The sequence below is a fragment of the Harpia harpyja genome, chromosome 4 (genome assembly GCF_026419915.1).
Source record: "Harpia harpyja isolate bHarHar1 chromosome 4, bHarHar1 primary haplotype, whole genome shotgun sequence".
Classification (NCBI taxonomy): domain Eukaryota; kingdom Metazoa; phylum Chordata; class Aves; order Accipitriformes; family Accipitridae; genus Harpia; species Harpia harpyja.
This window is the reverse complement of record NC_068943.1, coordinates 84,751,358-84,763,689: the sequence shown is the minus strand read 5'-3', so window position 1 is coordinate 84,763,689 and position 12,332 is coordinate 84,751,358. Positions and strand designations below refer to the sequence as shown.

General features: G+C 50.5%; 1 protein-coding gene across 3 annotated transcripts in view; it reads right to left on the bottom strand.

Annotated features, from left to right (window-relative positions):
- The window catches only part of MLLT6 (MLLT6, PHD finger containing), a 64,022-nt gene that overhangs the window by 33,785 nt on the left and 17,905 nt on the right, over nucleotides 1-12,332 (bottom strand). For all 3 annotated transcript variants that reach the window (XR_008234844.1, XM_052785358.1, XM_052785359.1), the window contains exon 8: nucleotides 7,668-7,766. Coding sequence is in view for 2 of the 3 variants with exons in the window: in XM_052785358.1 (XP_052641318.1) it covers nucleotides 7,668-7,766 (99 nt within the window). In the remaining variant the exon portion in view is untranslated. The remainder of the gene's footprint in view (nucleotides 1-7,667; nucleotides 7,767-12,332) is intronic.

Sequence of the window (12,332 nt, the reverse complement as noted above, 5' to 3'; positions counted from 1 at the left end):
CACCTCCCTCTATTGCTGCTCGGTCACACCAGGCTTTATACGCCTAGGGATTACACTCATCCCATCTAACTGCAGGAAATTAAACAGGGCACTGACAATCAGGGCACAGACATCAGAGATTCCCTGCATTGTCAGCAGAAGGGAGTACCTCAGAGGGTTATTCAGCGCAAATAAAAGCCGAATTTGGCTGTGATTCAAACATATATTTCAGCTGCATCTCTCAGGTGTGATATTCTCAGCAAGGTCATTCCACCTAGGGGAACTTGCTCATCCTTGTGCTGTGACAGGAGTTTCCCTGGGTTCCCTAAAGCATCCGCTGAAGCAGCTCCACTGCCAGCCCAAGGCTTTCCAAATCTACTGCAGTAAATATTTCACAGTGACATTGTTAGAGCAGCATCTGACCATGCAGCAACAGATGCTATCCAAACCCCATATAAGCCTGCAGGAGACAGGGAAGCAAGGGGAGTGAAGAGGCTGGCCAGATGCTAGGAAATCCAGGAGCTTGGCATGAGAGAGAGAAGTGTGGGAGTTTAGCAGGGGGAGGGTGGAATGAACCGAAACCCAGATCCCCCAGGGCACCCACGCTAGGATATGAAACCTTCACCTTCAAGTCACTTCAAAGCCAAACAAACTAGCAGTGTTCAAAGATCGCTTCTTGCAAGGTATTACTGCAACCAATCAATATTATAGAGGTAGCTCCAATGTGATGGCTACAACCCAAAATATAACACCTGTACATTAGTGCCAACACCTTTTATTTCTTACTGAGTAGATACAAGGAAGACACAGAGAAGCACAATACCTTTCTTACATTCCACTATCCCTGACTCCAGATGACCTCTTCTTGGGCAGAGCTAAAGAAAAAAGGGCTTGTAATGCAGACTCATGAATGCCCAGATAAAAATCTTTCCCCATTCCTCCCACATGGTTTAATCACTCTGCACAATGCAACAGCTGGCAGCCTAACACACACCAGATGTGCCGGGAATATGAAAGACAGGAGGAAGGGAGTGGTGGAAATTAGGGGGGAGAGGAGGGGGAATCTGTATTTTCTCATCACAGACTCCTGGATGTAGGAGATTAAGCCTTCTTGATTTATGAGCTCAGAGGGAGCATGAAAATCTTTCCGACTTCCCACATCTGCCTGGGGAGGGAAAGGAGAGCAGTGTCTGGGGGCTATGGGAAGTCCTGAGCCTGCTCACGAAGTCACAGGAACGAGATGGCTCATGTCTCAGCAGAAACGCAAACCCCTGAATTTTCCTCCCATAAATTCACCTCCTTGGAGCTCCACACAAGGTGCACGAGGCCACAGTAGGGCAGGGAGAAACCACGAGAAGACATGTTCTAAATCCAGAGTGTCAGGAAGGGAGTGCAGGGCAAGCAATGAATCAGTGCAGGGTGGAAGGGGGAAATCTGAGCTGGGAAATAAATCTTAATTGCAAAATTAAAGGGGAGGGGGGGGACGGAGGGGAAGAGAGGCTGGGCTGGCTCAGGGGAAGGTGGTAAATGGACAGACGCTCACCTGTAGGGCTGATCTGACCTCACAGACCTCCCTGAGAGACTCCCAGAGATTTTGGGGGCAGGATTTTCCCACCTCCTGCCAATTGCTATCCTAGATATTGTTTGCCAAACAGGTCAGCGCAGACAGATCTGTATGGTACTACCACAAGCCCTCCTCACCACAAAGGACCCTTCTCTAGCAGCCATTCCAAAGAGCCTGAATTTGGGGCAAGGACCCAAGCACTGCAGCAGAGGAGCAAAGAGAGGGAAACCAAACTACACTAAATCACTTCCCCTCTCTGTGCCTCTATTCTTTCCCACTTTGCTCTGTGGAGCCTGCAAGCTCTGTGTGGCAGCAGAGCCTTCCAGGAGACACACGTGGACTGCCAAGCACAACACGGCCTTGATCTGAAGGGGAGGGGTCTGCTACCATAATGCCAATATTAATAACAGTAATGAGGGTTACAGTCCCATCGCCTCCCTAATGAAGGAGATTCTCCAGCTCAGGGCTGCTGCCTAGAGGGAGGAGGACTGGAGGAACCTGCATGCCTGCTGCTTGCCTTGTGCATAAACAGAGGTCTCAATCTCTGGATCATCGGCTTTTCTCCAGCATGGAAATCCGTGTGTGTGTGCGCAGAAACACCAATGTTTCATGTGTTGCAAACAGGTGTGTGGGGGAGGGCATGCTGCAGAGGAAAAAAGAAATAGGGAACCACTGAGGAAGCGAGAGCTTTCTTTCAAAATGAGGCAGCAGCTACATTTTGAAGGTCTATTTAAAGCAACCAAGTAAAAAATGTCACCAGAATAAACCTGCTGCCCCAGCTGGAGGTGACAGTCTGATGGGGAAACTCCTGCCTCAATCCAGGAGCCCGGAGAAGTGAGACGAAGTTGCGCAGGCACCCAAGCTCAGGCATGCACGCACCTCCTCCCCCCGGCACTCGCTGTCCCCCGAGGGGCTGTACCTGTTTTCTGGCCTCTCTGTGACACTGTGCAGCACCCAAGCTCTTCATTCATTAATTTATTTATGGGAAATCAGAAGAGCATCTCTTTGCCTCCTGATTGGCGGGACGAGCTCCTAGAGGGAACCACTGATGAAATACAGAAGGGGTGGGGGAGGCTGGTGCCGCGTCGGAAACACAGAGCGGCTTTGCCCTGGATTAAACTACTGGTGAGGGGAAGCAGGGAGAACACAAAATGAGGAACAATGCGACGAGAGCAGGAGCTCCTCCAGCCCACGCACCACAGGGCGATGTGCTGAAGCAGCCGCCCAGGCAGGCTGTAAGCACCAGCTGCCTTTCCACACTGGATCGCTAGGTAGAGGTCAGGCGAGTCTCCGTCAGGAGCTCTGGGCCAAAGCACTTGCACAAGCTATGGTACCTCTGAGTCTGAGCCACTCGCAACCTTTACCACGTCCCTTCCCTCGACCTCGAGACCAGGCAGCACTGCACTGCTGTTCTCTATGGGTGGGGGCTGGAAACACAAATGGACTGAAGACCACATTTTTGAGTCCCTGATGTCACTGGCAAATTCCCACTCATGTCAGGACATGGGATGCTAAAAGGGTCAGGGATTCTTACCGCAAATATCCACGCTGAGACATGCTTTGATTAGCAGGGGTAATCATCAACCTTCCTCCACAAACCCCTACCCCATCACAGCGACTGAATTTGCCTGAGCCAGGCACAGTGCAGAGGTTCCCAGGATCTGTCAGCTCCAGGCCGGTCCTGGGTAGATGCCGAGAGCTCAAATAACAGTGGGAAACCTGGAAAGTCTCCCTGCCTCCAGTGGCGTCTGCAATCGTGAGCTCTTCGCCCTGCTGTGCTCCCTCTCCAGCACCTGACCGGGAGAGGGTGGGTGCGGGGAGGCCTTGGCATCCACGGCTTAGATTACAAAACCCAGAGCAAGCCAGATGTTGCAGCCCAAAACACGTAGCATGTGTGAGTGTATGTCAACAAGTGATCATGATGTCTGCAGCTGGCAGAAGAAGGCAGCTGGGGTGGCTTGCAATCCTGCAGATTTACTGCAAGTGCAACAGAGAGCGGCAGGACGGCTCCCCAGAGGCATTTGCAGGGGGAGGGGAGAGGCACGCTGCTTGCTGTTCGGCTGCGCACTAACCTCGATCGCCAGAACCAGGCACCAGCTACATGGAGAGATCCTGAGCGTAGAAACTGCCACCTAAATTTGTCTGGCGGTGTGTGACTACAGAGACGGGAGCAGCCCTGGCTGCCAAGACTTAGTGGTGAGACTCATTGCTCCTTCCCTGGCGAGAAACCCTGCTCTGCCCCAGGCCCTCTCCATGAATGCCATCTTTCCAACAGGCTGTTCAAAAGCGTTACTAGTTGGCAGCATTTTGACATTTTTGGATAGACCGCATGCAATAGCCAGAAACCACTACCCAGGGGGGACGTTTTCTGCCTCCCACTCCCCCAAAAGTCTGTAGGAGCTTCAAGTAGCCAGCACGACAATGAATGACAGCCTATATCTAAGCACAAATTCACTCCCTACAGCCCCTCCCAATCCATCTAAAAGCCCTAGCCCCGGAGCACCACTGGAGGATTTTCAGCAGGTCAGCTGCTCTACGTGCTATCTGGAAGGGACAATCCTGTGCCCCATGAGCAAGGGCTCCTGCCCCTCCGTGAGAGTGACGAAAATCTCATCGCCCAAAGAGACTTTTCAGAGGCAGGAGGAGAGCTCAGAAGAGGTGTTATGAAGAGTTGTTTGCATGCTGTGAATTCACACCCTAGTTTCACTTTCCGGTGTAGATGAGAGCTGAGGCCACCGCTGTGTTTTCCGTGTGTTTATCCACCAAACCAGAGTGAGGCAGTGAGAGCTTGTCACTGCACAGACAGAACACGGAAGCCTGGTAGAGTCCAAGTGTCAGATATTAATGGTATTTAGATTCCTAGAAGATGCAGGGAAGCACTCAGTGAGATGTTCAGAAATCTGGCAGAAGTCAGAGGTCTAGCAGAATTGATTTCAAGAGGAAGACTGAAACCACATCAAAGGATCTTCTTCATAACTAAGTGGTTCAAGAGGGGAACACAGGGTGGACGATGTATTAGGTGAAAATTGGAACTGAAAAATAAATCTGGACTGCAAAATAAAAGAAAAATGTGAACCCAGAGGCCAGGCTGCCGGAGGGAACAAGGAAGTGGAATATACCACTGTTCCTCCAAAGCAATGAAACTTAGTTCCACTGCTGTCAGCGTAACCTGGTGAAGTAGCTTGAAAAGTCCTACTGTATAGGACTATAGCTCTGAAAATCCGTTATTAAAGGGTTGCTGAAAGTTTCAGGACTCTGGTAGCAACGCCAGACGCTGGGGCTCAGATGTCTGTTGCCCCAGGCTCCTTTTAGGCTAAGCAAATTGTCAGCAGACTGGAGCATGGCTTCAGGTCTTAGTAACACCTCTCCATGGCCTGGTGGCTGGTGCCACACTACAGTCTGCCCACAGTCCGGGTGCCCAAGGAGCAAGCAGTGCCAGGGCCCTCCTGCTGATTTGTCTGACTGATGTTCCTGCTCCTCATTGCCAGCTCCAAAATACTGGTAATGCTAGGTGCCTCCAGTCCAACCCCTGCTCCAGCACAGCCTGCGCACCAGGACGGCAGCCTGGGACTCACTGTACGTGGTGCCACTTTGGCTACGGTGCAAGCAGCATGGCGAACTGGCAGCATGGGTCTGGCGTGGACAGCAAGGGCTGCATCAGCCTCCTGCAGCTCTGCACGGCTGCTCCAGGCCAGTGTCCTTCTCCCAGGAGCCTGGACATGACCATCTGCCCTCCCTGCTATAGGTCATTGAGATCTGCTCTCACCCAGCTGCTCCCCACGGAAGACTGGGGGCTGTGTCACCTGCAGGAATTATCCCTGGGGAGTTTATGCTCTGGTTCATTGGGTAACTTGGAGAAGAACACGGAGGCAATAAATTATTTGCCCAAGATCATGCAAGTGGTAAGGAGAGGAAGAGACCCCAGCTCTCCTCAGACTCTAACCATGGCACAGCAGGGACCAGCAATGCTCTTCTGTGTAGTCACACCATGAACGTCAGCTTTTGGTTTGCTGCATCTACCCTACCCACTCCCCAGTACGCTCTACTGGGATGAGCTGTACTAATGTAAGACCCAGAAAGGACAAAGATGGTTTTGGCTTCCAAGAGGAATGCTGTTTGGACATGCTACATTAATGTGTCTCAAGGTTTTACATTAGTCTAACCTGTGCAATGTTACACTGGTGCAACTATCCAGAAAGCCTCATACAACCACCCCCTGAGGGGTTTGTGCAGGGTTGTAGCAGGCTGCTGAGCAGCTCTTACATTTGATCTGGAGTGAGTACCTTTGGTAACACAGTTTGAACAATACTTTGGGATCTACGCACAAAAAAGCAAGGGAACTACACTCTGTTATGAGGATCAATAACAACTCCCTAGGGAAACACTAAAACCCTGTCACTCAAGTACAGCTATGGTAATTAACATCTCCTGAATTTTAGCTTACAAAGAGTGGAAAGCTGCCTGTAAAACTGAATTGTACCCTTCCCTCCTTATTTATAAAGGTCTGGCAGGCCTTTGGAGGAGACAGTGGGTAATTGTCTAACAACTGCTCTAGCTGGCCAAGAGTCAGGTTTTCGATTTCAGTTCAGCTTGAAAATAATCTTCTTAGGCTATCAGTTCCTGACAGCCCTGTTAACTGGGTGAATCTGCTGCTCCCAAAAGTCAGAGCTGAGCTGCCCTAACATGAGCACAGGTAAATCAAGAGTGACTGCTGCTCAGAGGCTGTTCCTCCACTCTGTCCCGCTGTAACTTTCTGCTTCTCCCAGCCTGAGAACCATGAGACCAGCTCTGCCATTTCAGCTCTGACCTACATCTGCTCCCTGCTTTCAGGCTTGGCCTCACACAGAACATGGAAAATCCTCTTCAGTCCTAACCCAAAGCAACCCTGTGCTGACTGGCAGGAGCTTTCGCTCTTCCAGACTGCCCCTGCAGTGCTTCTCACACATGCAGACACTGCTAGCCTGTGAATTTTCATTTTCACAAGGCAGTCCTGCCACGTAAAGGACACCCAAGCCTTTCCAAGTAGCACTTCTGTGCACAAAAGGACATTCCTGGGACACGTTATTTGTCCTAGCAGGAGCTTGGCCCTAGTCCTACTCTCACGTACACCAGAACAGCCCTGCTAAGCAGTTGCATTAATTTACATTCCCACTACATAGAGGGGAGTGCAAGTCCAAAGGTCCAGGCACTGGAGTAACCTCACTTGTTCCCTGACCCTGAACAACTGCAAACTTAGCCTTCACCTTGTTGCATGCAAGCTAGAGGCAAGTTCCACTGTGTCTATTCTGCATTATTGGAGCTTGGGGCTGGCACAAATTACAGAAAGCTCAGGGCTATCCTGATTTACAGCCAGGTGCAAGAGTCCATGTCAGCAGCATGATTTCAGCAGTGAACAGCAGAAATACACTGACATCCTGACTGTGCCCCACAAGCCCTGGGCACTGAGAAGACAAACCCACAAAAGCGACATCTTCCCAGCAGGGAACTGGACTGCCTCTACACCTCAGGAGCAAAATAGGCCACCACACTGTGCCCCTCTGCCTGAGTTTTCCTGAAATGGAGGAACTAAATAGAAAACAACCTCCCATTGTCTCACACAGAAAAGCTACCTCTATTATGCACTTTGAAGATCTTACGTGCTTCTAAGATTGTCTGTTTTTTTTCCCCCCTCACCTACATCAGTTTGTCTAATAAAGGATAACACCTCCTCCCACAAGCCTTGCCTTGCTTATGCACCTGAGCTGTTTACAATGTGGCAGCAGAAAAGGCCAAAACATGGATATTTATCTATTCCACAAGAGCTTCAAATCTGAACATCTGCTGCAAAACAGGCTGGCACTTACAGCTCAATCACTTGGGAGTTTAGCTCCATGATTGTGTCGTCAGTGCTGACAGAAATCAAGACAGCTGCCGTGTTAAATTCCCAAGGTGGGCGTCGAGGTGGGGAGTCAGGCAGAGAGAGCAAGAATGTGACGAATCAGGAATCAAAATAAATGGACAAAAGCCCTCTCTCTGCTCTTCTGCCCTGTCATCCCCACTTCCTAGGAAAGCCAGTGTCAATGGTTTCCCCCTGCCCTCCCCCCACACTCCGCATTCACACACTCGCATCCTGTGGGTTTGGTACCTTCTCTGCAGCGACGGGCACCGAGGATGGGGTAAGGCTGGTGGGAGACTCCGGACGTTTTTTGTGCTTCTGTTTAGGTCTTTCTTTGTCCTTCCGACTCTGCAAAAGAAATAAGAGAGTACTGGAAGCCTAACTTTTCCTCTGCTGAGAATAGCAGTTATAAGGGAAAAGAAAGCAGGGTGTGTAGGGGTGGATTTACAACCATACATTCATATTCATCTTTTCTTCTCCACCCATCCACACGAGCCCAGTATCCCTTCCCCCACATCCCAGCTTCTGGCTGGGAGCGTCCCACTATCTCTACCCCAGCTGCAGCCAACATCTGGAGTGCAGAATATCAACAGAAGCCCCCAAATCAGTTTATGGTAAGATGATAGGGAAGGACTTAACAAGCTCTGGCTGATTTCAAGAAAGCTGAGCCTTCCTCTTGCTATTTCCCCAAAGGGACTCTGTGCCCCCTTACCCTCGCTCTCTACCTTCTTCAAGGGTTTCTCAGATCCACCCTGTACAGCCAATGGGAGAATCTTGATTTCAGCCCATGTTGCATGTGCACAGGTAAAGAGGTCAGTCAGCAGAGATCTCAGAACCTGGGCTTGAACCTAACCTAGAGATCCCCCCATCTCTTCTCCCAACAGAGACAGCTGGTCTGGGTCCATCTTTGCTAACAGGAGACAGACTAGTTTGATTTCTTCATCCTGTTTTTTTCCTCTCACTAAAACCCCAGAAAGATTGGATTCTTCAAATTGCAAACCAAGGAAAAATCATGGCCTGAGAAACACTTGAGTCCTGCCTGCCCTGATTTTGTGTTCTCCTGGGGAATGGACTGTAAGCAAGGAGGTTATTCTTATATAGTGCTATCACTTTCTGCTAAAACTGAGATGTTTTCAGTGAAAGGACTGAAAACATAGGCCTATGTGTGAAGTCAGTGGGGCTTGAGGGTGCCCAGGCCAGCTGGCATACAGGATGGCTGGATAGAAGACCATGCTCCATCACACACTCCTGCTTCCTCCCCGTCTTCCTCAGCTGCACACTCCCATGGGAACACACTCAGCTGACTACAGGAGCTTTTCCATGCTACCGATGTCAGCTGAAGATGTGGTCTTCTTCACTGAAGCTGCAGAAACTTTTTTGCTCAGTTCCAAACTTCCCAGTGTGGTCGCTGGTGTGTGGACCAAGAGAGATGCTGTCAGATAAACACCTGCATGAGACGCAGGGCTTAGAGAAATCCACCCTCCTGTCTCTGAGACGTTTTTGTGGGAAAGAATGCCCATTCTGGTACAACTCCCTTGCATGGGCATTTTATTCTAGAAGCTGAAGTCCTCAGTCTGGACCGAAGGTGAGTTCAGAACAGTCACATCAAAATTCATTGACTCTCCAGAAAGATCCTCATTGCTTCCTCATGCAGGCAAAGCCCTGAGGCTACAGCTGCCAGCACATGCCAAAGTTGGGATGCTGTCAGGGGAAGATGCAATTGCAACAAATATATGAGCTCCACTATGTGTTGTGGGGAGGAGAGAAGAGAGTGGAATAATTAGCTTAGGAAACAATACACTAAATGGGAAAGAAGGGGGCAGAAGGAGAGACAGGGCAGGAGGAAAAGGCTGGGGAAGGCAGGCATGAAGTGAAGCAGTGGTGAAGCAAAAATGCTCCAGAAATCAGCACCTTCCAGTGTGGGTTTGGCTGAATTTTCATTGCACTTGAAAAGGAGGCCCATGCTGCAGCCACCAGTGACCCTGCCAGTGTAAACCTGCCATGATGCCACGGAAGCTTTCACTGGGATGAGCTGGTGAAAGGAGGAGGGAAATTCAGTCTAGAGCTTCACTGCACTTGCTGAGTGCCCAACCAACACTGCCAATATCCATCATTTTATCACAAGACTCCTGGCGTTTGGCATATCTGTTAAAGCCTCTGTTCCTAGAGCTACAGTATTTTACAAGAATCTCTGTTTTCTTTTTTTCCCCTTTCTTTAATACACATTTCCAGCTTTGGCAGTGAACAAGGAAAGCTCGAAAATGTGATTTCTACAGACTAAGTGCCAAAAGACAAATTAAAATTAAATCTTTACTAAATCTCATAATGTTTTAAATGCTTGGGGGCTTCTTGTGCTATAAACTCTGTCCAAGTCTCATGGGTCTTCTAGGACAGGAAGATGGGGAAACTGTGGCCCAGTTAGTTAAGCAGCTTGTCACAAACCATGTGCACATCAGTGTTCATTATTCTGGTAGTAGTAACAATTTGCACTCACTTAATAGCACACAGCAGAGAGTTTCAATGAGCTGAAAAGAGGTTTTTAACATCTACATCTCATTTTACAAATGGGGAAACCAGGGCACATGGGATGAGAGAACTTGCTAAGATTTCACAGAAGGTCATCCAAAAATTCAGAAAGAAAAGTCAGGGATCCCCACCCCACCTGGACACACGCTTGCCCACTTGCAGATGCTGCCAGTGCCACTCACGGAAGCCAAAAATGGAAAACAGGAGCCAGACACCTCATTACAATACATTTTGCCAAATAACTGCACAAACCCTGGTCCTTAAACTTTCCGAATACCACAAAGCTTATTCTCTCATTTTCAGACCCCGAATCCCAAATGCATTTCAATCATAAAGTTACAACAGGAGGCAATAAGATATACTGCTGCAAATGCCAGCTAGACAGCACTGTAATGATTTGATTTCACGTTATCATGGTCAAGATGAGACAAGGCAGAGCCAAGCCATTTTGGCTAATGACAATGAACCTACACACCTACATACACACACATACACACATGCACATGCGTGGGGAAAGGCAGAAATGTCCTGACTGTCACCACAGTGAACCATAAAACCTCCCACAATTTCATTGTGATGGCAGCCACCAAACTCACATCCTCCAGCTTCAAAATCCTGGCTGTCTCCTGTCTGAAAAATCTCCCTTCGCTGTCGGCAGTGCAGAGTGAGTCTACAACAGCTAACTGAGCAGTCCTCTGGTTATATGTAGGAGTGCGTACATATGTACATATTCAGCAAGAACCCAGCCTGCACAATAGGGACCAGATTTCTGGAATGCTTCAGCTCCCATTTAGACGCTTGAATAAATGGTCAGGTTTTCCAAAAAGCTAAACGCTGGGTATTGAGCTCTTTTGAAGATCTGGCCCTGACTACATGTGCTGAGCAACTGCATTCAAACTATTTCGAAAATCTGTCCCACAGAGACCAGTCTTCGTGCTCTGCTCAAAGGACTGCATTGAAACCAGAACCACCGCAGCCTGACGAGGAGCTCGACTGCACTTCTGCTCCACGTCCCCGCATGCAGTCCCAGGCCATGGCCACAGGCACACCTTGCTCCTCCGTTGTGCTTACCAAGCACTTCTCCCCCTCCCACACCACATGCTCTCCAGGCTCTCTGTGTCATTTCTGCTCGGGCAGAGCAGAAACCCACAGGACCAGGCACCCAGGAGCCCTCTGGACTGCAGCCCTTAAGCTTTGCACAGTCTGGGTGTCTGCTGCCTTTGCACACCCAATAGCACCCATCTCCCACCCTCCAGTTACTCTCTAATACTTTGGGGTACTCAGAAAGGCAACAGGATCTGACACCTTCTTCGATATTACTAGAGAAATGCAGTGCCCTGTGTTAAACAGGCAGGACAATTAACTCCGTTACCCCATGGACAGACGGGCCGGGCTGCCCCCAGACTGGGGGACTGGTGGGAAGGTTACCCTGGCTGCCCACAGAGACCATGGCACTGAGAGAGTCAGGGTGCTCAGTCGCTCCTGGCTATCTTGCCTGTGTTGACAGGCCCTCAGACAACCCGAGGCGTTCCCCAGCTTGCACCAGAAGCTTTTAAATGTGTGGGTTCTCTCCAGGAACCGGAAGGCTCCAAATGCTTCCTGCAAGAGCCACAGGGCGCAAAGGGAGGGCAGGGCAAAGGGAGAGGGGGGAAAGCAGCACTCGGTCCCCTGTCTCTGAAATGTCCCCTCCCCACCTGGCTCTTCTGTGTCCAGCATTTCGTCTCCCTGGCACACAGGCACTCTCCTCTGCAAACCCTCCTTCCAGGAAGCTTCACAGACAATATAGCCACTGCCAACAGTCCAGCCTGCCCACAGAGACCTGCCTGGCTGTGCCACGAAGCAGGAGTCCGGGGAGGAGGAAGAGGAGGGAGGGAGGATGCACTGCGAGAGCAGGAAACCTTTCAACACCCCCATCCCATCTTTGCAAGCAAAAGCCAAGCCCTACCTTGCAGCCGCTCGGTGCTCCCTGCAACAGGCTGGCCGGCTGGGCGAGCTGCGGTCTGCGGGGAACATGAACCTGCCCCCAGCAACGAACTTCACGGAAAACAAACTCTCCCCATGCAGGACTGAGCAGCTGGGGCTTGGCATGTGGGCATGGAGCAGGCCAGGGCTGCGGCGGGGGGAGCGTGGTTGCATCGCAGGGGGGGGGCGTGCCAGCGACACAATCTCCCTTCAAGCTCCCCAGCGCAGGAGGAACGAAACAGGATCTCTCGCTGCCAAAAAGGGTTGTACACAGCTCCTCCTGCTCCCCCGCCACCGCCGTCTCCCCTTCCCCGAGCCCCCTCTTCTAATCTGCTGGACACCAGCAATTGGATCATTAAAAGTAGATTGGGCAGGGGAAGGAGGGAGGGAAGAGCCGGGAGCTGAGAAGAGCCAAGTGGGCTCTAC